This window comes from Rhinatrema bivittatum, chromosome 9 (assembly GCF_901001135.1).
Source record: "Rhinatrema bivittatum chromosome 9, aRhiBiv1.1, whole genome shotgun sequence".
Classification (NCBI taxonomy): domain Eukaryota; kingdom Metazoa; phylum Chordata; class Amphibia; order Gymnophiona; family Rhinatrematidae; genus Rhinatrema; species Rhinatrema bivittatum.
In genome coordinates this window covers 267617643-267642917 of record NC_042623.1, presented here as the reverse complement: position 1 = coordinate 267642917, position 25275 = coordinate 267617643, and the positions used below count along the sequence as shown (strand labels likewise).

The window sequence follows — 25275 nt, the reverse complement described above, 5'->3', positions numbered from 1 at the left end:
GGTTGAGCAGCCCCATCCAGGCTAGACCCCAATCCGGCAAGAGGGTCCTCCCACGTGGAGACTCCCTGGGGGGGCTGCCATCTTACCGTGTGGTTGCCGGAACCTTCCCCCCCCAGTCGCCACATTGTCCGCACAATTGAGCCGTGCGCACAGCGGCCAGCTGGACACACAAAGTACTTGTGTGCATAGCGACGCGCGCATCTATGCCGTGCACACAGTGATGCGCACATCGGGGCTGGGCGCACAACGGCATGCTCGGGGTGCCAAGCGCACAACTAGGTCCACGCGCACAGCCACGATCGCATCTTCCGTTCCTATGCGCACAACGTAGGCGCACCCGGAACGCATAACCAGGCTTCCCGGCACGCGCACCCGTACAGGATACACGTGCAAATCATGGCACCGCCGTCCAAGACAGCTAAAGGTCCAGTCCTCTGCCCGGCATGCCACCTGAGAGCAGCACAGCCCGAGGTGACCTCCGCCCTGTGCCTGCTATGCGAAGAAGCCTGGGGGGGAGCCGAGATAAGGTCCCCCTCAGCCTGTAGAGGACTCCGGATCCACCAGTGAGGCTATCCTGGACCTCTCTAGTCCCGATTCGGCCCCTCCACAGTGGGGGCCCTCAGGGAGCACCGTCAGACCCAATGCGGTCCCAGGCAACTTCACCTGGGCGGGATTCTTCGCTGAGCTGCAATCCTATATCCATGCACAGACAGGGCCACCAGTGGCACAACCACAACCTCCGCCAGTGGTCCAGAACCTCCCAGGCCCCTCCTGGCCTCCACCAGATGAGCCTCCGCTGGACAAATACCTCCCCTTAGGGGACACAGATGATTCGGAAGAGGAATCAGAACCCCTGGAAGAGGGGGAACTCCCTCCAGGAACGGAACCATATCGCACCATGATGTGCTTCTTCCCAAAAGACGAATTATCAGATCTTGTAGCCACGAGTCTGAAGGCATTGGCCATCCTGGACACATGCAACACAGCAGAGTCCAAGGTGAGCCCCTTCCTGGCTGGGCTCCGCCAGACCTCACGCCATTTCCCTGCGCTACAGGCCGTACAACAACTGATCGACCTGGAATGGGTTGCTGCAGAGGCCACCTTTAAGGGAGGTCAAGCCCTAGAAGCTCTCTACCCCTTAGACCCCGCGACGAAGGAACTCCTGAGGTTTCCCAAGGTCGACACCCTGGTCTGCGCCACCACAAAGCGCACTACCATACCAGTCGAGGGAGGAGTTTCACTCAAGGATGCCAATGACAGATGGCAGGAATCCAACCTCAAGCAGTCTTACGATGTATCAGCTATGACCTTATAGATCGCTGCTTGCTGTGCCGTGGTATCACATGCCTGCTTGGCTATGGCCAGGGACTCAACTACGCCAATCGAGGCATTAGACCCAGCAATATCATTCCTCATGGATGCGACCTCAGACCTGGTATGCACCTCAGCCAGGAGCCTCTAGTCCATAGTGGCTGCCAGAAGATAGCTCTGGCTCTGAAGCTGGTCAGCCGACGCGACCTCTAAGACGAGGCTCACGAGAATGCCCTTTAGAGGAACACTCCTATTCGGAAGCGACCTGGACAAATGAGGCGAGTCCCCAGTACCCCATCTTCCGGAGGACAGAAACAAGAGGAACCAACGTCCCTCTCCCCGGGCACCCAATGGCAGAGGATCCCAGCATTATAGACCATACAAAAATACTTACCAAGCCCCCCCGCTGACAAGGGGCAGTCCTTTCGGAACAGACACAACAAAAGAGGAGCCGGCTTGGGACCAGGCCCCAGCCACAACACGCAATGAGAATCAGCAGACCCATCTACAGGAAGAGATCATAGGGGCAGGCTTGCCCTATTCTACCAAAGATGGGTCCTATCCATCATCCGAGAGGGATGCTACCTGGACTTCCACAGTACACCCCCCCGGACAAGTTTGTGATTTCTCCATGCCACAACCCCTCCAAGAGGAAGGCAGTGGATACCACACTATCAAAACTACTTGCCCTAAAGGCAGTAACACCGGTGCCCACACACCAATAAAATTCTGGGCACTATTCCATCTACTTCATCGTGCCCAAGAAAGGGGGAACATTCTGGCCCATACTGGACCTCGACAGTCAATCGCTACCTGAAGGTACCCCGCTTCCGCATGGAAACCTGCGTTCAGTCATAAAGGCGGTACAACTGGGAGAATTCCTGACTTCCCTGGATCTGTCAGAAGCCTATCTCCACATACCGATTCATTGCCTCCATCAGCGTTTCCTATGCTTCGCGATATTGGGCCATCACTACCAGTTCCAGGCCCTACCGTTTGGGCTAGCTACGGCTCCCCGAACGTTCACCAAGATCATGGTGGTAGTAGTGGCGACACTGAGGAAGAAGGGATCCTCGTGCACCCATACCTGGACGATTAACTGATCAGAGCGAAATCGCCAGAGGAAAGACATGAAGCAACCACCACAGTCATGGAACTACTGCAGAATCTCGGGTGGGTCGTCAACATACCCAAGAGCCACCTGCAGCTCTCCCAATCCCTAGAGTACTTGGGAGTCCGGTTCGATACCAAATGGAACAAAGTCACCCTTCCCCCCTACAAGGAGAAGGAGATGGAACAACTACGAGCATTGTTGAACTGCACTCTCCCCACGGCATGGGACTATCCTCGGACTCATGGCATCAACCATAGAAGTCGTCCCGTGGGTAAGAGCCCACGAGCAACCACTACAACATTCCCTACTGTCATGGTGGAACCCGATGTCTCAGAACTACTTTGCCCCCCTCTGGCTACCTGCGAAGGTTCGGAACCTACTACAATGGTGGCTACAAGAAGACCATCTGAGCAAGGGAACAAGCCTATCCCCACCGGAATGGACCTTGCTCACCACGGATGCAAGCCTGCAGGGATGGGGAGCCCACTACTAGGAGCTAACGGCTCAAGGGAAATGGGACAAAGAAGAGTCGGCATGGAACATAAACAGACTGGAAGCCCGAGCAGTCAGACTAGCCTGCCTATGGTTCAGCCACAGACTCTGGGGCAAATCAGTCAGTCATGTCGGACAACACCACAACAGTGGCCTACATCAACCGCCAGGGGGGAACCAGAAGCCAGCAGGTGTCCCTGGAAATAGAACCCCTAATAACGTGGGCAGAATCAAACCTACAGGGGATATCAGCCACCCACATCGCGGGAAAAGACAACGTCACTGCAGACTACCTCAGCAGAGAGAGTCTGGATCCAGGGGAATGGACACTGTCTACAGCAGCCTTCCACAGATAGTAAACCACTAGGGAACCCCAGCCATGGATCTTCTGGCAACCGGGTCAAACATCCGGGTTCCCAAGTTCTTCAGCTGAAGACTGGAACAGCTGTCCCAGGGAATCGACGCCCTCATCCAGACCTGGCTACAGGAGGACCTACTGTTAGCCTTCCCTCCATGGCCACTACTGGGCGGAATCATCCGCAAGATAGAACACCACAGAGGGCTGGTACTTCTAGTGGCCCCGGACTGGCCAAGACAACCATGGTACACGGACATGCGAAAACCTCTGGCAGGAAACCCTCTATGCCTACCTCCACACAGGGATCTACTCCAGCAAGGACCGATCCTCCACGAAGACCCAACGAGATTTTCGCTTATGGTTTGGCCGTTGAGAGGTCTCGCCTGAAAAAGAATGGATACTCAGGACGAGTGATTGACACACTGCTCCGAGCGCGCAAGTTCTCCACCTCCCTAACATATATATGAATATGGAGAATTTCTAAGCCTGGTGTGAGGACCGCGACATCCTTACATGGACAGTCAAAATCCCCATAATCCTGGAATTTTTGCAGGACGGCGTGAACAAAGGGCTGTCCCTCAACTCCATCAAGGTACAACTGGCCGCTCTGGCCAGCTTCAGACCCAGGGTGGATGGCACCAGCCTAGCGTCCCACCCAGACGTCTCCCGCTTCTTAAAAGGGGTCAAGCACATTTGGCCACCCCTAACATGGCTGATACCCCTATGGAATCTCAATCTAGTTTTAGACTTCCTAGTGGGAGCTTTGTTCAGACCAACTCGCGGTCTGTCCCTACGGCTCCTGACCTTCCTCGTGGCAATCTGCTCAGCCCGTCGAATCTCCGAACTTCAAGCACTATCATGCCGGGAGCCATTCCTCATATTCACGCTGGGATCCATACAGCTGCGCACGATACCCTCCTTCCTGCCAAAGGTGGTTTCTCACTTCCATCTAAACCAAACCATCTCGCTGCCATCTCCAGACGAGCATAAAGACTGAATGTTGGCAGACTCCTAGACCGATACCTGGAAAGATCGGAATCTGTACGAAAGATGGACCATCTGTTCGTTTTTCACAGTGGGAAGAAGCAAGGAGAAGCGGGCTTGCGGGCAACCATAGCCCGCTGGATCAAAGAAGTAATCAAGGCAGCCTACGTAGAGGCAGGCAAGCCTCCACCTCTACAAGTCTAGGCCCATTCCACAAGGTGCCCAGGCAGTGTCCTGGGCAGAAACCAAGATGCTGTCACCCCCAGAGATCTGTCGGGCAGCAATGTGGTCCTCCATTCACACCTTCTCGAGATTCTATCGCCTGGATGTTCAGGCCAAGGAGGACGCAGTACTAAATGGGCCACGGGCAGCCTCCCACCCATTTCAGGAATAGCTTTTGTACATCCCATTGGTCCTGAGTCCATCTGCTACATGCTAGGAAATTTAGAAATTATTTACCTGATAATTTCATTTTCCTTAGTGTAGACAGATGGACTCAGCACCCCACGCATGGCTGCCTCGCAATCAAGAATCCTCGGGGGAGCCTCCCCCTGAGTGCAACACAAGCACAGGCAAGCCAACCCTTATCTCTAGTTCAGACACTGGCAGTCTCCAGCTAGAAACCACGTCAATCAATCCAAGTTAATCAAGTTACTCAAGTTGATCAAGTTAATAAAAAAAAAAAAAATTATCCAAGCACATATATCCATAATTGTTTTTGAGGAGAAAACTGGAGAGCAAAGCCTCATGCATGGGTATATGTAGTGCTGACGTCAGATTGAAATCTGACTCCATCTCCAACTGCTATCAGGAGCACACTATACCCATTGGTTCTGAGTCCATCTGTCTACACTAAGGAAAATGAAATTATCAGGTAAGTAATTTCTACATTATGTTCCCTGTACAGGTCAGATGACAAACCAGCCTCGGATGCCTTTGCCCACCATTGGGGCAGAGGTCTTCTGTACACATGTCCTCCCATTCCTCTGGTGACAGACTCCCTTGAAGCTTCGCAAGGACCAAGTGACTATGATTCTCATAGCCCCTCGTTGGCCGAGACAGATCTGGTTTCCACTCCTTCGGGAATTGTCCATCCAGGGACTGGTCAGTCTGGGGACTTCTCCAGATCTCATCACGCAAGATTTGGGCAGGCTGCGGCATCACAGCCTGGATGTTGAGAGGTTAATTCTGCAGCTCCTCGATCTTTCTGATGATGTGTCTTGGGTCCTGGTGGCTTCCAGAAAGCCTTCCACTAGAAACTTCTATGGACTGAAGTAGAGAAGGCTTTCTGTGTGGTGTGAGCAGAAGGCCTTAGATCTGTTCCCCCACCCTAAATAAAAACTGGTTGACTACCTCCTACACCTGTCTGAGGCCGGATTGAAGACCAACTCCGTTAGAGTTCATCTCGGTGCAATAGTTGCATACCACCTAGGTGTAAATGGTGCACCCAACTCTGTACAGCCGACAGTTGTATGATTCATGCGGGACCTGCTTCAATTGAAGCCTTCCCTAAGGCCTCCTGCTGTGTCCTGGGACCTCAGCGTGGTGCTAGCTTAGCTGATGAAAGCTCCTTTTGAATCGCTGCACCCCTGTGACCTGTAGTATCTGACCTGGAAGGTCATATTTTTGGTGGTGGTCACTTCAGCGTACGGGGTCAGCAAGCTCCAGGCCTTAGTGACTTATCCACCTTATACCAAATTTTATCATGAGAGGATGGTTTTGTGTACATACACACCCTAAGTTCCTGCCTAAGGTGGTGACAGATTTCCATCTTAACCAGTCAATCGTCCTGCCAACATTCTTTCCCAGGCCCCATTCACATCAAGGCGAACGAGCCCTGTACATTTTGGATTGCAAGAGAGCCTTAGCCTTCTGTCTGGCGCAAACAGAAGCCCATAGACAGTCCATCCAACTTTTATTTCTTTTGACAGGAATAGGTTGGGAGTTGCCAAACAGACACCATCCAGTTGGCTAGCAGACTGCAACTCCTTCTGTTATGTCCAGGCAGGACTGCATCTTGGAGGTCAAGTCAAGGTTCATTCTGTCAGAGCCATTGCAATGTCGGTGGCCCACTTGTGAGCAGTTCCCATGAAGGAGGTCTGCAAGGCTGTGACATGGAGTTCTCTCCACACATTCTCATCTCACTACTGTCTGGATAGGGATGGCTGACATGATAGTAGGTTCGGCCAGTCTGTCCTTTGGAATCTTTGAGATGTAGAACCCAACTCTCCCTGCCTAGGGCCCATTGTTTGGGTTCAGGCTGTCTCCCCCTCTGTTACCAACAGCACTGTGGTTATTGTGCCTGTTGGCACCTGGTTGGTGCTGGTTGGTTTCCTTTTGTTTTGGGGCACAGCCTGTAGCTAGGGATTCACCCATGTGTGAGGACTACCGTCCTGCTTGTCCAAGGAGAAAGAGTTGCTTACCTGTAACAGGTGTTTTCCTAGGACAGCAGGATATTAGTATTCACAAAACCCGCCTGCCATCCCACAGAGTTGGGTTTCTCCTATTTTTTTCTTTTAATTTTTATCGTAATTCTATGTTACAAGGCTGAAGAGGGACCCCGTGTGGACACGTGATAATGGGCATGCTCAGTATGCACAGTCAGAGTTCCAGAAATTGACATAAGTTTTCTGTGCCGGGCTCCATCCAATGATGTCACCCCATGTGTGAGGACTAACATCCTACTGTCCTAGGAGAACACCTGTTACAGGTAAGCAACTCTGCTTTATTTGTAAAACCATAACATGAACATACTTTCTAAATGGTAAGAACATTGTCAGACCAGTAAAGTTGCATTTCAATACAGCGTACCAAAAAGTTATTTTCAAAATTAGTTTTTTAGATCATGAGTGGAATCTGACTTCTCAAATAGCAGTGGTACAGTAACTGCATTATGTTATTCTGATGGGATTTAGCAGGGATTTTGGAAGCTGGTCACAAAGAATATGAAAAAAATGTTTTTTGGTTTTTTTTTTAAGAAGTTTAACATTAATAAGTGATGTTTCAACCCAGTTGACTGTGACCGTTGCTTGTTTTTGTTATATGAGGGCAATTTTAAAACTGCTTTCACATCTGCAAAAGCCATGGGTATTTGTTACCTGCAGAATTTTCACTAATTTTCAGAGAAGTATACCCATACTTTGAAAATTACCTATGGGAAAAGTACCTGCTTATACATGCATCTCCTTTTTGTTCAAATACATTTTTTTTGAATGAAACAAGGTGCATACGTCTGAAAATTGCAAAATACATGCATTTTTTTCGGTCCCAAATGCAAGCCTTCTTCAAATCCAGATACAAAATTATGCGCACAGTTTCTCTATGTGCATATTTTTGACCACATATAAGGTGGACAGTTTTCAAAAAGTCAATTCCTGTGAGTAAAGCACTTTTTCAGCTGTCATAATGGCTTTGAAAATTGTTTTTTATATGAATAGTGCTTTATTTAAAATTCTATACCATCTAATAAGTAATATACTTTAGGAAATGGGCCAGAAATTCTTCTTGGTTCAATTTGGTTCTTTTTACAAGTGGTCTGGCAGCAGCGTGAGTGTATATAAACTACTTTTAAATGTAACAATGGCTGAAACGTTAATATCTGTACTTTTCCGAAAAGTGCTATGTGTTCATCAGTTGTCATGAGATAGTGTATTTCAGTGTATTCCCACTCCCTCCGGGAGGCAGAATTGCCGCAATGAATATGCTTATAAAAATGTAGTGGAGATCCAGTGTATACAAATTTCTCTCATGCATATTCATTACAGATATTCTGAAAATCTGTTTAGGTGTGCCTTCAGGAGAGGGTTGGGAAACACTGGTATAGATAATCTAATCTGAAATGCTGTTTTAAATTGAGTTAACCCTATCTCCTGAAAATGTTTTTTTGCATATTCTTTTTTGACATCACATAAACCTCCTCATTTATATGGCCTCAAGGTATCTAGTATGAAATATGTAGTTCTGGATTTGTGTTTGTGTTCATTTTGGGGTAGCTGAAAATTGGGAGAGATCAAGATGCAAAATGGCATACACTTCTCTTGCATGGTCCCCTGGGAAGTCCAATTTGTACAGCTTGCGTTCTGACTGAAGAATAGTATTATCTGATCCAAAGTCCTAATGCATACATGTCTTCTAGAGCAGGAAATACCAAACTACAGATATAAACTTCTCAGACTAAAACTTTGACAGATGAACTGCCTTCTAACCCTTGTCTAAGTCTCATCAGCTGAATGTGATTCCCAGACCAAGAGAAATAGCATTTTCTCAAGTAGTTCAGTTGCAGAGATTCTTGAGACATCTATAATATTGTTTTAAGTTATAAATATGGTTCTCATAGAACATTAGTTGAAATGTACAGTTTTGTTTTTTAATTTAGGTACTTTTGGACGGATTTTCCATGGGATTCTAATAGATGAGAAAGATCCCAACAAAGAGAAACAGGTCTTTGTGAAAACTGTGAAAGGTAAGAATCAGAGCTGGTGTTGCTCTTTTATTACTTAAATTGGAATGTTCTTTACTAGCACTGTTTTCTGCAAGAAAGATTTCTGCATACAGGTAAAAGGTGGAGTTGTCATGGAGAAAAAGCTCACATTAATTACAGAGTAAAGATTATGCAGGTAACATTCTGTGGATACCTATGGAATGATTATTTTCTCACCAGGTCAAAGACCTGACCAAAAAAAACAAAAAACAGAACAAGTATTCATTTGTCTTTAGACAGTAAGTGCATTTCTTAGTATCACATCCCAAAAAATAAGGCAAACCATTTTTGTGATGCAGTACCTGGTTTTCTTGCAACAATGCTACAAACTTTCTTTTCTTCGAGGTATTCTTCAGGAAAACAGTTTATTTAAATGAGAGAAATACAGGGAAAAAGACCTAGAGGGTGCTATGGAAGTTTAAGTCTGCGAAGGGAGGCATGAAGGGAAAAGACTGCAGAGGAGAGGGCTGGAAAGAGGGAGCAAAATGTATGGCAAGATGTAGAGGGTTAAGTAGAAGAACTGAGACATTTGTCAAAAGCAGACAAAGGTGATGTGAAGGAGTGGCCCTAAAACCTTTCCTTAACAGGTTTGGAACCAGCCATCTAGCCTGGTCCACCTTAACAGCCAGAGAGACAGAGAGCTCTGGGGACATGATCGCTCAGAGTAAGAATGAGCTGGGACCCAGGAGGGGAGTAGTCAAGCCAGGCTCAGGTCTCCAGGAGAAGGGCAGCTCAACCATATTGCTGTCCTAATGGTGAATCCTGTTTGTGAATGTTGAAGGTAACTGAATACTGCTGAAGGTAAGCAGTTAAGCTGTGTTTCATGTGCACTGTGAATTTAAACACTGAAAGAAAGCCTTGACTGCTCATTTACTGTGCCATAGGCTGAAAACGTATTTTATTCATATAATTATTCTCCAGCATTTTAAATTTCCTAAATAATTTTGACAGACTGCTACACAAATTGGCCTCTGAATATATTGGTTATCAAACCCCACATAAGGGTGACAACATTTTTTTTTCGGAAAAGAATCTTCAGTTCGTAAAACAAGTAGCATGACTCTAGGAATGCTATCGAAGGAAGATATATGTGGGTTTGTGGTAGGGATGTGTTTTGGAGGGACCTTAGATTGTAGGGGTGTGTGTAGGGTGAGAGCAAATGGGTTGCTTATGGGAATCATTAGGAGGATATGTGTTTGGGGATATAGGGTGTATATGTATATGTGGGTATAGCTTTGTGTGTAGGCCTGACATGGCGCAACTTGTACATATAGGTTTAGGAATATACTTTTTAGAATTGAAAATGTGTTTAAGTCCAAACTCTGCCATTAAGATGCCTTTTTTTTTAATTGTATGCACAAAAGTATGTATGAAATTGAGTTACATGCATAGTTTTTGCACACATAGACCTGTACATTTTCTAACGATCCATTTAAACACATAAATCAGTATCTAAAGCTCATAAATGACTTAGAAAATTACTCCCAGTATCTATGCATGTATTTGTTGTTGGGGGGGGGGGGGATGTATTAATATTCAAGTACGTGATGTAGATCTCAATATTTTGGTCAAAGATAAAATTTTAAAATGGCTCTTCTTTGAAAGGTTGCAAACCCCTATGCTAGCAGAATACCTCATCTCTCACACACTAGCAGAACACAGATATTCTCACCAAATACAGAATAAAGAGATTATAAATAGAACTGTTTAGATAAAAATGTACTGGAAACCACAGCAGGCCAGACTCTCTGTATGCAGTGCATCAATGAAAAAAAAATAAACATGACCATTCCTTATAAAAAAAATCAAAACAAAATGTAGAAATACAAAACATCAATAATGGTGGAACCATACAAATAAAAACAGCTGAACAGAAAAAATTAAATAATTAAAATATGTAAACATTTTAATTTTACAAACACCAATAAAATATTTCAAAACAGCAGACACATAATTTACATGTGATGAGCGCTATTAGCTAGTACCCTGATGCAAAAAATCACAGTACACCTGATGCGCATGTTTTAACATGGAAAACTTAACGCCAGCCCCAGGGCTTGCATTAAGTCTTTACACACTCCAAGCTACCTGAACCCTCCCCCCCCCACACACACACACAAAGCCACAAAAAAACCAAAATACTGCTTTTCTTTGGTTCCTCCTACTTAGTATGCTCTCGATACTAACTAGAAGGAACCACAGGAAGCAGCATAAAAAAAAAATCTTGCTGGTGGTCAGGTTAGGGAAACGGATGCCCATTAATTGTGTCAGTTTTCCTAACCAGTGCACAGCCACTTCTCTTGGGTGCCCGATGTCATGGACGTGCTAGGGACGCACAATTTATCCCTAGTGTCATTGCATGCCCTTGCGAGGTGGCTGAGCGTGTGTTAGGAGAGGTTTTACGTGAGCCAGTATTACAGCAGTCTGAAAATTCTCCTCTCTCTCCTGGGTATATATAAACAGTTGTGCTCATAAGTTTACATTCCCCTGGCAGAATTTATAAGATGTGTAGCATTTTAAGAAAACATGTGATCGGACAAAACATGTCTGTTATTTTTAATGTGTTTCAAATTAAACTATTAGGCATCATAGAAAGTATAATCTTTTAACAAACCATAGCAATAAAGGAAATAATAAAATGGTCCTGTTCAAACGTTTGTATACCATTAGTTCTTAATATTGTGTATTGCCCCCTTTTGCATTAATGATGGCTTGCAGTCTTTTGTGATAGTTGTGAATGAGGCCCTTTATGTTCTCATGTGGTAAACCTCATACTTTTCCCCCTGGCAAGGAACAGAAGTTTCTAGATGCCTTTGGTCACCGTGTCTTCCAGGGATCAATGCTCATCTCTCGAATTGCCGCTTATCAGCTCTTTATGACCCAATATAATAGGGTCATATTTAAGGAGATGCAAGACTTGACAGACTCCCTGCCTCAGCAATTTCAAGATCAGCTCCAAACCCTAGTAAACAAGGGTTTTGAGGCAGGCAAGCATGAGATCAGATCATCTTATGATATCTTTGACACTGCTACTAGGGTATCTGCTGCTGCTATTTCGGCAAGAAGATGGGCCTGGCTCAAGTCTTCCGACCTTCGCCCTGAGGTACAAGACAGGTTATCCGACCTGCCCTGTGTAGGAGATATTATGTTTGGCGAACAGATTCAACGGACGTGGCGGAACTCAAGGACCATCATGAGACCCTAAGACAGCTCTCTTTGATGCTTTCTGAGTACTCCTCAAAACAGTCCTTCCGCAAGGACTCTAAGAAGTCATTCTTCTGCCCGAAGAAATCCTATCCACCACCAGCTAGAACTCGTTCTACGAGACCGTTTCAAAAAGCCTTGTCAGATACAAAAACAAAAACCGCAAGCAGCTCCTCAACCAGGTCCTGCTTCCGGTTTTTGACTTCTGCATAGAGAGCAGCAGCCAGCTTCCATTGCCTCACATACCTGTGGGAGGTCGATTGTGCCATTTCAACAACAGGTGGCACTCAATCACCTCAGACCAGTGGGTCTTGGCAGTCATCACTCAGGGTTATCTTCTGAACTTCCTCTCTATTCCACCGGACTCCCCACCTCTACCGACGTGGAGAACTTCTGATCACTCCATCCTTCTGGAACAGGAGATCTCCCTCCTCCTTCAGTCCAAGGCAATAGAACCAGTACCCTGCTCTCAGCACGGAATAGGGTTTTATTCCTGGTACTTTCTAATCCCCAAAAAATTGGGAGGCATCCATCCAATTCTGGACCTACGTGCCCTCAAAAAGTACCTCCAGCGAGAGAAGTTCAAGATGGTAACCTTGGGCTCGCTTCTTCCTCTTCTGCAAAGAGGAGACTGGCGCTGCTCTCTTGACCTCCAGGGCGCATACACTCATATTGCGATAACCCCATCTCATCGCAAATACCTGAGGTTCCTAGTAGGCCCCAAGCACTACCAGTACCGAGTGCGTCCCTTCGGCCTCGCGTCTGCACCACGAGTCTTCACAAAATGTCTCGTAGTGGTTGCAGCCTTCCTCAGAACCCAAGGTGTTCACATCTACCCTTATCTAGATGATTGGTTAATCAGGGCCCCCACTCAGCAAGCTGCCCTGTCATCCCTGCACCCTACCTTGCACACTCTAATTTCACTAGGATTTCTTGTCAACTATGACAAATCCTACTTAGTCCCATCTCAAACCTTATCGTTCATTGGGACAGACTTGGACACCTTGCAGGCAAAGTCCTTTCTCCCTCAACAACGAGCTCTCACTCTCGTGTCTCTCGCACGCCAGCTGCAGTCTCAGCACTCCATGACTGCATGCCACTTTCTCATCCTCCTGGGACACATGGCGTCCTCAGTTCAGGTCACACCAATGGCCCGCTTGGCCATGAGAGTCATGCAGTGGACTCTAAGGTCACAAAGGACTCAAAACATTCCCTGTCGACCATTGTCCACATAACCGACTCACTCCGTCAATCTCTTGCCTGATGGACAAATCGGATCAATCTCCTCCAAGGCTTGCCCTTTCAGGCTCCAGACCCTCAAATAACTCTCACCACCGATGCTTCCAACCTCGGATGGGGAGCCCACGTGGCAGATCTGCAGACATAAGGATCTTTCTCTCCAGAGAAAGCCAAACACCAAATACATTTCCTGGAGCTTAGAGCAATCAGATATGCTCTCAGGGTCTTTCAGGATCACCTCTCCAATCAAGTCATCCTGATCCAGATGGACAACCAGGTCGCCATGTGGTACATCAACAAGCAGGGAGGGACGGGCTCCTACCTTCTGTGTCAGGAAGCTGCACAGATATGGGCGGAAGCCCTCTCCCACTCGATGAGTCTCATCTTTAAACCGCACGAGTGGTCTCTCAACCCCTCGGTAGCGAACTCCATCTTCCAACAATGGGGTTATCCTCAAATAGACCTCTTTATGTCTCCTCAAAACCGCAAAGTAGAGAACTTCTGCCCTCTCATTCGCAGCAAAAACTCTCAGCCCAGAGACGCATTCTCCCTCTCGTGGACAACCGGTCTGCTCTATGCATTCCCTCCACTTCCTCCTCTTCTCTCAAAGACTCTCGTGAAGTTACGTCGAGACAAGGGAACCATGGTCCTGATAGCACCTCACTGGCCACGCCAAGTGAGTTTCCAATACTTCAGGATCTCTCCATACGCAGGCACATTCCTTTAGGAAAGGACCTGCTTCTGATCACTCAAAACGATGGGTGCCTGTGCCACCCCAATCTTCAAGCCTTGTCCCTGATGGCATGGATGTTGAAAGGTTAATCCTTCAGCCACTTAACCTTTCTGAACCAGTGTCCTGATTGCTTCACGGAAGCCTTCCACAAGAAAATCTTACTCTTGCAAATGGAACAGGTTTACATTATGGTGCTCTTCTCAGTCCCTTGACCCCTTTACCTGTCCAGTCCCGAAGTTTCTGGACTATCTCTGGCACTTGTCAGAGTCAGGTCTAAAGACTTCTTCCATCAGAATGCATGTCAGTGCAGTAGCCGCCTTCCATAAAGGTGTCGGGGATGTTCCTATATCAGTACAACCCTTGTAACATGTTTTCTGAAAGGCTTGCTTCACCTCAAGCCTCCTCTGCGTCCTCCGGCCCCTTCTTGGGACCTCAACCTGGTTTTGGGTCGGCTCATGAAACCACCATTCGAGCCTCTTCACTCCTGCGATCTTCGCTATCTCACATGGAAAGTGATTTTCCTTCTGGCAATCACTTTGGTTCACAGAGTTAGTGAATTACAGGCTCTAGTTACCTATCCGCCTTACACTAAACTTCTGCAGGACCGGGCAGTATTCCGCACTCACCCTAAGTTCTTACCTAAGGTAGTTTCGGATTTTCATCTAAATCAATCCATCATACTACCTACCTTTTTTCCCAGGCCCCATTCCAATCCAGGAGAGCAGGCTCTGCATACCCTTGACTGTAAACGGGCTCTAGCGTTCTACCTAGACCGTACAGCTGCCTACAGGAAAAGCACTCAATTATTTGTCTCTTTCCATTCCACCAAATTGGGGCAGCCTGTGGATAAGCAGACTCTCTCCTCCTGGTATCCTTTTGCTATCAGCAAGCAGGCATTCCACTTCAAGACCGTGTTAAAGCACACTCTGTGAGGGCCATGGCAACTTCAGTAGCACACGTCCGATCAGTGCCGCTTCCTGACATTTGCGGGGCTGCCACCTGGAGTTCTCTACATAACTTTACAGCCCACTATTGCTTGGACAAAGCCAGAAGACAAGATTACATCTTCGGCCAGTCTGTCTTGCGCAACTTATTTACAACATGATGTACCAACACCATTCCGCCTGCCTGGTGGGGTTCAGGATGCCCTCTACCAAATTCCACCCCAGTTGTTGTGTCTGTGGCATGTCTTTGGGTACATTTGGTGCATGTTCGGACATCCTCAGCTCAGTACTCACCTATATGTGAGGACTACCATCCTGCTTGTCCTGTGAGAAAGCAAATGTTGCTTACCTGTAACAGGTGTTTTCACAGGCCAGCAGGATGTTAGTCCTCATGAAACCCGCCCGCCGCCCCGCGGTGTTGGGTTCGTAACGTTTTCTTATTTTATTTTCGGCACTACCTATAGCTTTTTAACAAGACTGAAGGGGGACCCCTGCTGGCTGCAGGGTTAGTGCCATGCTGGGCATGCCCAGTAGGGGCTAGTCAAAGTTCTGGAAACTTTGACAAAAGTGTTCCGTGATTGGGCTCCATCCTGTGATGTCACCCATTTGTGAGGACTAACATCCTGCTGTCCTGTGAGAACACCTGTTACAGGTAAGCAACATTTGCTAAATATTCCATTATCACAGAGATTTGTTTTATTTGCTCAGGTCAGTGTGCAACAGTGATCAAAAACACAAATAAAATTTTAGGAATTATTCAGAAAGGAATATAGAATAAAAGCAAAAAATATACTGCCTAGTTTAGTTTATTGCTCTATTAAATTGCTTGTCTTAACAAAAATCAGTGATGTACCTTAAAATCTACATACACATTTTAAACAATGGCCATTAAGTAATGGATAGCAAAGCTATTCATAAGAAAATTAAACTAGTTAAAACAAGGGAATCTCTCTGAGAATAAAACTAACTATGCAGAAAAAAGTTAAAGATCTAAATCCAGTTTAAAAGCCTGACTAAATAACAGAGTTTTAACACACTTTCTGAATTTCAAATAGTTAATGTTCAAATAAACCTTGACTGGCGAGGAATTTCAGGAAAGGAGGCCTGATAGACAAAGCAAGATTGCATATTGGACTCTAATCAAATCTCTATTAGGGAAGGAAGTCTCAGCAAATCTAAACTGTGTGGAATGTGACAGCCTGCTTGTTTATATGGCACAAGCAAGACTGATAAATATGTTGGAATTCCCATATGCAGTGCCTTAAAACTAAATAAAGAAATTTAAATTTCATTCAACATAATACTGGAAGCCAGAAAAGTTCTTGAAGGAGAGTGATATTAACAGATTTTTTACAACTAAAGATTATTTGGCTGCTGCATTCTATAGAAGCTGCAGCTGCTTCAAAGATGTCCTGATAAAGGATGTTGTGGTAGTCCACTCATTAACAACAAAGTATGTGGAGAAGTTTGAGATTTCCTTGATCTAAAAAAAGGATGTAACTAATTGATATATGATAAATAGTAAAAAGAATGTTGAAACATCAAGGAAATTTGACGAAAGCTAAATTTGCATCAATTTTTATCCCCAGGATGGTGATCAGTTTCTTTAATGAGATTGTTTCCTCCCATCTGAGCAAAAGATTTAAAACTATCACTCTTTCAGGTCACTCACATAGCCTCTGATTTATAATGATTAACTTTTCAACTTATGTACTAGAAGCCAGTTCACTATACTGTTAATTCAGTCATCTAATGAAGTAACTGTACAAGGCAACCTTGGGTCTAAACAGACAATGATTTGTATATCTGCATATAAAAAGCAACTCAAACCAAGGTTCTGAATAAGAATAGTAGGTGGGTCAAATACAAATTAAATAAAATAGGTGTAAGAACTGACCCTTGAACTCCACATGCCAACGGATGTGGAGAAGACAGTTCTGAACCACATTTGACTTGATGAACACAGTTTTCTAGGAAGGAAGTAAACCAGTCTAATACAATGCCCTGGATGCCACTATCCTTCAGTCTGTGAGTCAGAAGCTAGTGGTTAATTGTATCGAAAGCTGCGTTCTTGAGCTTCTTTCCCCTTATCCATGTCAAGTCTAATTTTATTCATAAAGGCAATCAGAGCAGTATTTTTCTATGCAGAAGCTAGATTGTCTAGGGCAATATGTTAAAATTGTCTAGAAAATTATAGTTGGGCTAGTCTAAAATTATTAATGAATACTGGATCTAATGAGCCCTTCTTCAAAGAGCAACATACCAGGCATTGAATAACCTTTGTGTTAGAATCTGTTAGAAATCTGCTAAGGAGTTAGCAATCTGTTAAGGTTCTCCTTGAGGAGTAGCAATCTGTTATATCTGTTAAGAAAGCTGGGCATTAGATGGGAGGAGCAATCAGAATGAATGGCTCCTAAGAAGGAGGAGTCAGCTGTCTTGTAGTGTCTCAGATTCTGTTATATTCCGCTATGCTGGTAGTTAGCAATCTGTTATGAATCTGAGATAGTAGTGGTGAATCCCTGGGCCGGTGGCAGATGACCACGCCCCCGGGAGGATATCCCGAGAGGGACCACCGGCTAGGCTTGAGTATGGAGACACACACATTAGTTCTTTTATTAAACAGGTTTTGGAAACCACCAGAGGTGGCAGTAGTGAGCTGATATGCCCGGCAGGGAATATAGTCCCTCAGGCACTAGAACCACGATCCAGGATGGCTGAGCTGTTGAGAAACTGTAGAAAGTGAGTAGGTAGAGTAGACAAGGTTCATGAACACAACTAGATGACAAAACTCACATAAGGTCTCAAGGAAGCTCAGGAGCTGGAAAGGTTTAGGCCCTCGAAGAGCGAGTACCTGGTTCCAGGGAAAGCTCTGAGAGAGTGATGGTAACTCAATTGTTTGTAGCAGCGGTAGCTTCCAGGCAGTAGAGAATCTTCAGAGTGTCCAGAAACATGGGCCCCTGAGGAGCGAGTATTTATTTATTTATTTATAACTTTTATATACCAAGGTTCAATTAACAGAATTAATTATCACTTTGGTTTACATTATAATCAGCAAATGACAACAATGACATAGTCTTGTCTTACATTGAACAAGGTGGAGAAACCTGGATAAACATAACTTGGGATAAAACAGTGAACGTGTTTTGAATTACATTGAACAGAGTGGAGATAAAACTTGTAAAAACAACATATGGGAGAAGGTGAAGTGAAAGCGTGGTGAGATGTACTCGAAGGGAAAAAAAAACGGTATGGCGGGGTTGGTTAAAGGGGTGAGAAGGGGATGAAAATGGCGGCTTTGTTACAAATACTTAGGATACTTGAGGGAACGCTTAGGTCAGGACAGACATGTGGGGCTGAGGAGGAAAAGAGTAGTTATGGGAAAGCTTGTCCAAACAGCAGTGTCTTAAGTCTCTTCTTGAAGGTGATTGGACATTGTTCAAGCCTTAGGTCAGGTGGGAGCAGGTTCCATTGCTTGGGGCCGGAAGCGGACAAAGCTCTTTTGCTTAAGGATGTTTTGATGATAGATGCTTGAAGAGTACCTCTCTGGGCTAGTCTTAGAGGACAGGAGGAGGAGTGGAGTTGCAAAGGAATTGTGAGGTCCAGTGGAGTGATGTTGTGAATGGCCTTGTGAGTAACTGTTAATAGTTTATAAAGGATTCTGAACTTTATTGGGAGCCAATGTAACTTCTTTAAAATCGGGGTTATATGGTCCCTTTTATTGGATTTTGTGAGAATCCTTGCGGTTGCGTTCTGTAACAACTGGAGCGGCTTAAGTGAGATATCTGGCAGGCCGTGAAGAAGTGCATTGCAATAGTCAATTTTTGAGAAAATGATAGATTGTAAGACTGACCTGAAATCCTGGAAATGGAGGAGGGGTCTTAGCCTTTTTAGAACTTGGAGTTTGAAGTAACACTCCTTTACTGTGTTGTTGATGAAGCCTGTGTAGCTCATTTGGCTGTCCATGATTACCCTGAGGTTTCTGACTTTGGGGGAAAAGGAAGGAAACACTGACGGTTGTAGGTTGTTTAGCGGTATGCTGCCATCTTGTGTGATTAGTAGGAACTCTGTCTTGTCGGCGTAGAGTATCAAATTGAGGTTTGAGAGGAGGTTATTAATGGAGAGTAGACAGGCGTTCCAACGGAGAATGGTTTTTTGCAGAGAGTCGGTAATCGGTATCAGGATTTGGACGTCGTCTGCATATAGGTAATGGGTTAGCTTAAGCTCAGAAAGAAGTTTGCAAAGCTGGAGAAGATAGATGTTGAACAATGTGGGGGATAACGATGATCCTTGTGGAACTCCAAGGGTGGAGATGAAAGGGGGGGATTCTTTGCTGTTGATCTTGACTTTATATTGCCTATTCTGAAGGAAGGATTTGAACCAATTTAGGACAGTGTTTTTGATGCCGATCTCCGTTAGTCTTTCAATGAGACACTGATGGTTCACTGTGTCGAATGCGGCCGAAAGGTCTAGGAGAATGAGCAGGCAGGGCTGTTTCCTTTCTAGGTTCATGAGGATGTTGTCTGAAAGAGATATAAGGAGGGATTCTGTATTTCTAGCTTTATGAAATCCAAGTTGTGCTGGAGAAAGGATGTTGTTATTGTCCAGGAATTCGGAGTACCGGTTCCTATCTGTAATCTGAAAGTAAAGAAAAGAGTGAGGTCCCCGAGGAATAAATGCAGCAATGTCTGATCTTTAAATACACTAAACTTATGTCTGACTTGCAATAGCTCTTGCTGAACTAGTATTTTATCCTATGCAACTCTGCCTGCTCTCATTGATCCTAACTTTTAGTAATTCCTTTTACTTTCTCTGTTTTGCATTTTATAGTTCTGCTTATGCATATCTTTACTTATGAGTGGTAAAGGAACAAGAAAGTGAATTATCTTATATATGTTTTCCCTAAAGTTCTTAAATTTCTATAAACACGCCCTTTTCCCTCTCTTGCATGCCTCTTCTTAGGGCTGTACTGGGACATTCCTCCAAAGAAAGCATTTGTAATTTATATCATTTGTTTTCCCAAAGAAATGGGTTGACTTAGAGAAAAAGGGGAAATAATATTGATAAGAAAGTACAATACGGATGCTGGAACTGTTTAAGCAGATAAGATTTGGATTTCCTTATATACTTGAGCAGAAGTCAATCTTTCATCTTCATGTTGAACAATATTAAATAACAATTTAAAGTTCCATTTAAACTGGACGGAAATGATGGAATTCAACCTGTTACAATTGGACTATTGCTTAGGTTTAGAAGAGGAGGAAGGAAGACCAATGACAGTTTCATGGTTTATTTCATGGTTTCGTGAGGGTGCCCTGTAAATGTTGAAAGAAAATAATCCATACTGCACAAAGCCAAATTATAGAAAGGATATAGAAATGCAGAACATGAAACCTTTCCCTCAACACTTTCGTATAACTTTTTACTCGATCACCTTAGAAGAGAGAGGGGGGACCATCATATGTGTGAACCGCATGTTTGGAAATGGTGGAAGTTCATCACTTTTTTTTTTTCTAATAATATTGCACTTAAAACACTTAACTAAAGGTTACTGAGTGAGTAGTTGGCAATACAGTAGATGCTAGAATTATAGCTAGTTTTTGAGGAAGAGCAGCATGGTAGACTGTGCCAATGGAGTACTTAAGAACCTAACTACATTCCAATATTCGGTATTTATTTATTTATTTATTTATGCAATTCTAATATACCGTACAGAGAACACAAAGTTCTATCTTTACGGTTTACATAATATAAACTATTATATAACAGTTGGAAAACAGAATAAATACAATAAAAAACTTCAATAAAAATAACAAGATAGCTAAAATCTACTCGTAAAATAAAAACTAAAATAACATAAATATAGTTAAGAAGATAGAAAATAGGAGCATCTGATGGACTGCTGACTTATATATCATCCTGAGCATTAATTCCATATGCTTGCTCAAAGCACCATGTATTCAAGTCTTTCTTAAATTTCTTCAGGTTATCCTGAATTCTAAGTTCCAGTGGCAAATTATTCCAGAGCTTCGGCCCTGCTATTGAAATGGCCCTTTCTCTCACTTCGCTCAAATGAGCAGATCTAACAATAGGTACTGATAGTAATCCTTTATTAGATGACCTGAGTTCTCGTTGAATTCAGCCAGTCTGTTTTATCTCCGTAAATGATTTTATGAATCATACATAAAGTTTTATGTTTAATCCTATATTCAACTGGTAGCCAGTGTAACGATTTTAAAACTGGTATGTGTATGTTATATTAGAGACATTAAGAATTCTCAGCTTGGAGCAAAGGAGACATTTTTCAGTTGCATGCAGGACAGTATTTAAACCCCTTGACTTTTCTGTCGACCACCAGGAGAAAAATGGAGCTGGCTAAATTAAGCGTTCGACAGAAAAGAATTTAGGCCCCTCTGCAGCCAAGGCCAAATTAAAGAGAGAGAAAATTAAAAGAAAAGTGAAAAACCTGCTGAAGGAGTCTTGCAGTGAAAGTGAAAGGACGTTTTCTGAAGTAGAAAACACATCCATCACTTTCCATGGAAAAAGACTGTCTGAGGGGGGCCTCACAGTGTTGGGTGCACATTAGCAGAAAGGTCTTCTAGGCCTTTCTAACTCTAGCGAGTAAACATTCTATTCTTGGTGCCACTGGATGACATCGCCCACATATATGATTGTTCTTCCTGATTGTTCATGGAGAAATAGTTATTTAAAACATGAAAACAAGGGGAAAGTCTCCCCAATAAAGTGATGTGTGCTAGCCTGCTCACAGACAAAGCTATTACATTTTGTTTCATTTTGCTCACTATGGGGTAGATTTTAAAACTTGCGCGAGCGCGTCCATGTGCGTACGCTACCCGGCGTGCGAGCGCGTCCATGTGCACGCGCTACCCGTGCACACACACATTGACATGCGATTTTATAACATGCGCGCGCATGTTATAAAATCAGGGGTCTGCGCACGCAAAGGGGTGCACGTTTGTGAACCTTGTGTGCACCGAGCTGCGCTGCTTTCCCCCGTTCCTTATCCCCCTACCCCACCTTCCCTTCCCCTACCTTCCCCGCCTTTTCCCCCCTACCTTTTTCGCTTTTTTCTTTTATTTCAAAACTTACTTCAGTTCTGGGCTGAAGTAAGTTGTGCGCGATTCCCGGCACAGCGGCAAATGGCCGCTGTGCCGGGATCCTCTGACCCCGCCCCTTTTTGCAAGCCCCAGGACTTACACGCGTCCCCGGACTTTACGCGCGTCGCTGGGCCTTTTGAAAATAGGCCTGGTGCGCGTAACCTTTTGAAAATCTGCCCCTATCTGTTTTTACCTTGTGCATTTGTGCTGTTCTTTATTGTAAATTTAAGGAAGATTCCTGCGGTGGACAAATATAGTAGACTTCCTATTTGCTGCGATGTTAATCGGTTTATAGACTGTGCGCTGAGCTATTGTTCCTGAGCTAATGTCTGTAGCTGCCCTACTAGTTACTGTGAAAGAATTAACATTATTTGAATGGTCATCTTCTTTTTCACATTGTTCTTATGTATATAGCCCCTGAAACAGCCCACGTTGTATGGGCAAAACTCGACCCTTTACCTTTGAAGTAAAGTATTTTCTGACACCCATCTAATTTTGTTCTGATTGCAATGTGGGTTAAGTTGGACCAGGCTAAATGCCTAGTCCTGGGCTTTTAAGGAGGGTCTATCATACTTTCTCACAGGACAAGCAGGATGGTAGTCCTCACAAATGGGTGACATCGAGGATGGAGCCCTGTACGGAAAACTTTTCTGTCAAAGTTTCAACAAGCTTTGACTGACACTGGCACACTGGGTGCACTGAGCATGCCCAGCCTGCAATTATCCCTGTGAGCCACAGGTGTCTCCCTCAGTTTTCTTTTTTCCGCTCTGCAGTCAGCATAGCGGTTGGAGCTCTGTGAGGATTTTTTAACTAATTACCTCATGGAAACACTTAACTTTTCACTTCAAAAAACACTTTTCCCTGCACAGGTCTCCCTCCGCGTACGTTTTTACGACGCTCGGTGAGTACTAATTCTTATTTTTCGGTCGGTTCCTGTCACTATCTTAAGGCTGTTAACTGACTGAAGCCTTCCCTTCCCCCATTTTTCAGTTAGCTTTAAACAGCTTGCGAGTATCTCTGTGACACTCTGCTTGCTTATGCTAGTGGGGTAGGGATTTTTTCCTTAACTTTAGGACCTCTGTAGCTTCAAGTCCTTCGTTCCCTGGTACCCTCACGCAGTCGATACCCTATCGCTACACCGGGACCCTCCTAAACCGCCCTGGGCTTTTATATGTCATCAGCGCCCCTCCCCCCACGGTGCCCTGATGCCTTTATCCATGTTTTTTGCTTTTCAGTGCTACCAGGCTTTTTCCTCCTATGCACTGTTTTTTTCCTTGGGCTTCCTCGGTGCCGTCCCTACCCGGATGCATGCCATTGACGCACACGCTGTTAGTCACTGCCATGCATACTCGGGTCGCCGCCACCGCTGCCCGAGACACTTTTTAACGATCCCAGGGTCACTTCATCGATGCCACCCCCCCTTTTGGGGATGCCATCGATGCCCCATCCTCCCCACCGATGTCCAGCCCTTTTCCATCGGTGGGCATCGGTGCCACATCGATTCGTCGGTGGGCATCGATGCCGGATGGTCCCCATCGGTGGACATCGGTGCCGGATGGTCCCCATTGATGGACATCGGTGCCGGATGGCTTGTCCGTCGATGGCATTGGTGCCAGATGGCCGTCCGTCGATGGCATCGGTGCCAGGTCCTTTTGCATCGATGGACACCGATGCCCAGGTGTTTCATCCATGGGCATCTGTTAGAATGCATCCATCGAGGGCAGTCGATGCCAGGCTGCTCCCATCGGTGAAATTCGATGCCCAGGTGGGTCCCATCGGTGGGTATCCATGCCGGCTCGATTCCGTGGATGGGCGTTGATGCCAATGCCAGCCTTATGGCTGGCATCGATGCCCATGCCAATTCCAGGACTGGCGTTGATGCCGGGATGGAATTCATCGACTGGGAGATCCATGCCATCGATTCCATACGTGTCCATATCGATGCCACCGACACACGTGTCTGGGGCACCGATGCCATGTACACTTGGAAATCTGAGTCTGTCCAAATCGATACCGTCAACGTCTGTGGCCCTATAGTTGATGCCCGTGGCCATGCCACAAACGGCATAAATGCCCGCCTCCATGCATCGATGCCCTCGACACCTCCGTTTTCCTTCGGTGTCCTTGACGCCCTATTGATTCGACTTCGACTCAGTCGATGCCGGTATCTTTTTCAATAACGGCAATGTTTTTCGATTATTCGATTCCACATCGTTTCAAAGATACCTATGCCACTGCTGTCAGTGCCCGTCACTGTCATCATTCTCCTGGCCAGTCATCGACGATTTTTCATACCCATTTTGATGATATCCTCGAAGCCCCTTAGGTTGCCTTCAATATCGTCAATACCGACATAGCACCGCCACATAATACCCTCGCCTCCTCACATTGCTCCACGCTTTGGGTTCTTTTTTAAGCCCCGTATTAGCTTAAGACACTCCATTGTGTCAGGAGCAGAGCAGGCGTGCTGACAGTTCGTCATCGATCGCCTTCCAGGACGACGAGGGCTTCCATCTCGGCGCTGGGGAAAGACCGGGCCGAGCACCGTGGCACCCATCATCGCCGACATCGTGATCGTCCGCCGTTGACGCCATCCAGCACATCGGTGCCATCCTTCTCCAGGCTGGACAACGCTCGGGCAGAGCGACATCACCACTGCCATCAGCACTGTTCCTACAGTTTTGGCAGTCCTTGGTGATCCAGAACTTCCGGATCCAGGTCCGACAGCTTTTGCATTGGCGTCACGACACATCGAGCCGCTGTGACGAGGGAAGGGAACATGAGTTCCGTTAGGGCTCCTCTGTTCCTGGCGTGCCCCACCGTCAAGTGGTGTGGGACTATGGCCATCTGTTACACTTAGCAGTCTAAACGCCACTCACGCCTGGCCTGTCTCCTCTGTACCTGTGCCACCATACCAGGTTTCAGAGCGAGATGGACGTTTACGTCCCCGGCCTTACCCTCGAGGACTCCGGAGACCGTCGGAGTCAACAATCTTCACCGGCTCGTCTTGCGGCGATCCACGTCGCATGGTAAGTACCCGCTTCAGCGGCATTCCCATAGAGTTGTGTTCTCCCATTCGGACCGTGGTTCGAAAAGTTCTGGGTCATGTGCCTTTTAGAACTGTATTAGTGTCACATATCGCTATGTTAGCTATGTTAGCCACAATATCAGGAGAACCCCTCTATCTTCTTGGGATTGCAGCAGGGCTTCTTCTCTTGTCAGTAACAAGTCCCTGTGCCGACCAATGCTCTGACTCTTGGTTCCCTCCCAACCAAGGTCCAGCTGCATTGGCTGATCTGCT

At 45.6% G+C, this 25275-nt stretch overlaps 1 protein-coding gene across 3 annotated transcripts in view; it reads left to right on the top strand.

Moving 5' to 3' along the window:
• Positions 1–25275, top strand: part of RYK (receptor like tyrosine kinase) — a 532318-nt gene that overhangs the window by 253981 nt on the left and 253062 nt on the right. For all 3 annotated transcript variants that reach the window (XM_029615270.1, XM_029615268.1, XM_029615269.1), the window contains one exon: positions 8635–8721. In XM_029615270.1, coding sequence (XP_029471130.1) covers positions 8635–8721 — 87 coding nt within the window. The remainder of the gene's footprint in view (positions 1–8634; positions 8722–25275) is intronic.